The sequence below is a fragment of the Phaseolus vulgaris genome, chromosome 11, assembly GCF_051622355.1.
Source record: "Phaseolus vulgaris cultivar YP4 chromosome 11, ASM5162235v1, whole genome shotgun sequence".
NCBI classification, from domain to species: Eukaryota; Viridiplantae; Streptophyta; class Magnoliopsida; order Fabales; family Fabaceae; genus Phaseolus; species Phaseolus vulgaris.
Window position 1 is genome coordinate 33096727 of NC_143508.1, and position 1814 is coordinate 33098540.

At 29.2% G+C, this 1814-nt stretch overlaps 1 protein-coding gene across 1 annotated transcript; it reads right to left on the reverse strand.

Annotated features, from left to right (window-relative positions):
- Window positions 1-383: 383 nt before the first annotated feature.
- LOC150023206 (CLAVATA3/ESR (CLE)-related protein 13-like) lies at window positions 384-1144 on the reverse strand. Its single transcript, XM_090297608.1, has one exon. It carries the CDS (start codon window positions 1063-1065, stop codon window positions 784-786), a length of 282 nt encoding a protein of 93 aa, XP_090153734.1. The 5' UTR covers window positions 1066-1144; the 3' UTR covers window positions 384-783.
- Between the last annotated feature and the right edge of the window lie 670 nt (window positions 1145-1814).

Here is a 1814-nt window from a genome sequence, read left to right on the forward strand (position 1 = left end):
AGAACTTTTTTTAACGTAAAAAAGTATAAATCTTAATATGTGGTTGAATTTGTTTTTTTTTTCCTATTAAAATCACAACTTTATCTTAATTACAACTTTGCCTTAATTTATAATAAAAGTTCGTATTAGAGGCACCATAAATTTTAATGTGATTTTTCTTGATAGTATATGCAATACAAGTTTATATTAAACACCTAAAGCATTATACGTAATATTTGTTTATTAAAAATAATAACAAATAGTAAATATAAACAGTTTATTATGTGTTTGTTAATTATTATTATTATTATTATTATTATTATTATTATTATATATACACACTATTAAAGTTAAATTACGAGAGGGAAAAAAACCTTGAATCCTCTTCATTGATCTCCCAAAACACTTATAAAAACAAGATTACAGAAACTAAAAGAAACACACAGTAGACAAAATGACAGAAACATGATACTATCCACCCACCCACCCACATATGCTCCAAAACATGTATAATTTTCCAACCATGTAGGGTTTTATTTGAAAGAGTAATGCTATTTCCACAACAATTTCTACCACAGAGAGAAACCAAGGGAAGAAGAGATGGAAGGAAGTCTGACATAAGAAAAAACAATGGTGTAGAAAACTGTGAAGAGTTCACAACATAGGAAGGGAAAGAAAGAACCACAGCATGCACCTGATAGTTAAGCTCACACCACTGTAGCTTAAAGTTCTACACATACAAAACCAAACAAGGCATGTGCATGCACACGTGTAGCCACGATGATCTTCAAACAAATCAAAACCCTACGACCTGCGTGGTGGTTGTTTTCCATTATGCTGAGGATCTGGTCCTCCTGGTGCGAGTCTATCTCCAGGTATAAGTGGAAGATCACCTTCTTTATCATGTCCACGTTTTGCTAGGTCAATACCTGATTTGTGGAGAAACCTTTGGATGTCAACAACTTTTTTGTGGGAGAATAATGGAGTGTGGGCATGGAGAGTGCCACGAGCCTGCAAAGTGATGAAGAATGTAGAGAAGATGATTAGGGCAAGCATGGAGAGTTGGGTTGCTCTTGTATTTCCCATGGTGATGTAAATATTGGAATGGAAGAAGGTGGTATAAAGTGAGGAGGATTATATAAGCTTGAGATGGCTAGTGGAATGATTGAGAAGTTGGGGGTAGTTTGGAAGGTTACTATAAGTTTACTATTTATATGTGGCTAGGTTACCAAACCCATTACACCACAAGGGTAACACTATCTTTATTTCAAAAGTTACTAATTAGTTAGTATTTTTAACCAATTTTTATCAGGAATTACTTCTAAAAGATAAAAAGCAAAATTTAAGAAAAAAAATTAAGCAAAAACTAATTTATATATTTTTTGTTTTATCTTGTAAATAAGATAATTTTAATTTAGGGAGGAGTTGATTTTCTTTTTCTTTATATTTTTCTTAGAAATTCTTCTAAGAAGCTCGTCCAAATAAACTGAAGTGTCATCTAACTTTGGTTGTTTGATATGATTATAAAGTGATTTTGAGTTTGCACTCTGAATATGTGTAATAAAATAAACATTAAATAAAAAAAAGGAGAGTTTTATATTTTATATTAAATTTTATTTACTTTAGAATAAATTGTTTGTGTGTGTTGGAAAATTCAAAGTTGAAGAAATATTGGAAAGATCATCAACATTATTAACTTAGATGAATTTATAAATTACAAGAAAATCATTAAATAGAAACTAATTTTAGAAATCAAAATAATTAATTACTATATTAACTAAATTACAAATTATTTTATAAATTAAAAAATATATTAATATCTAAAGTAATTTTTA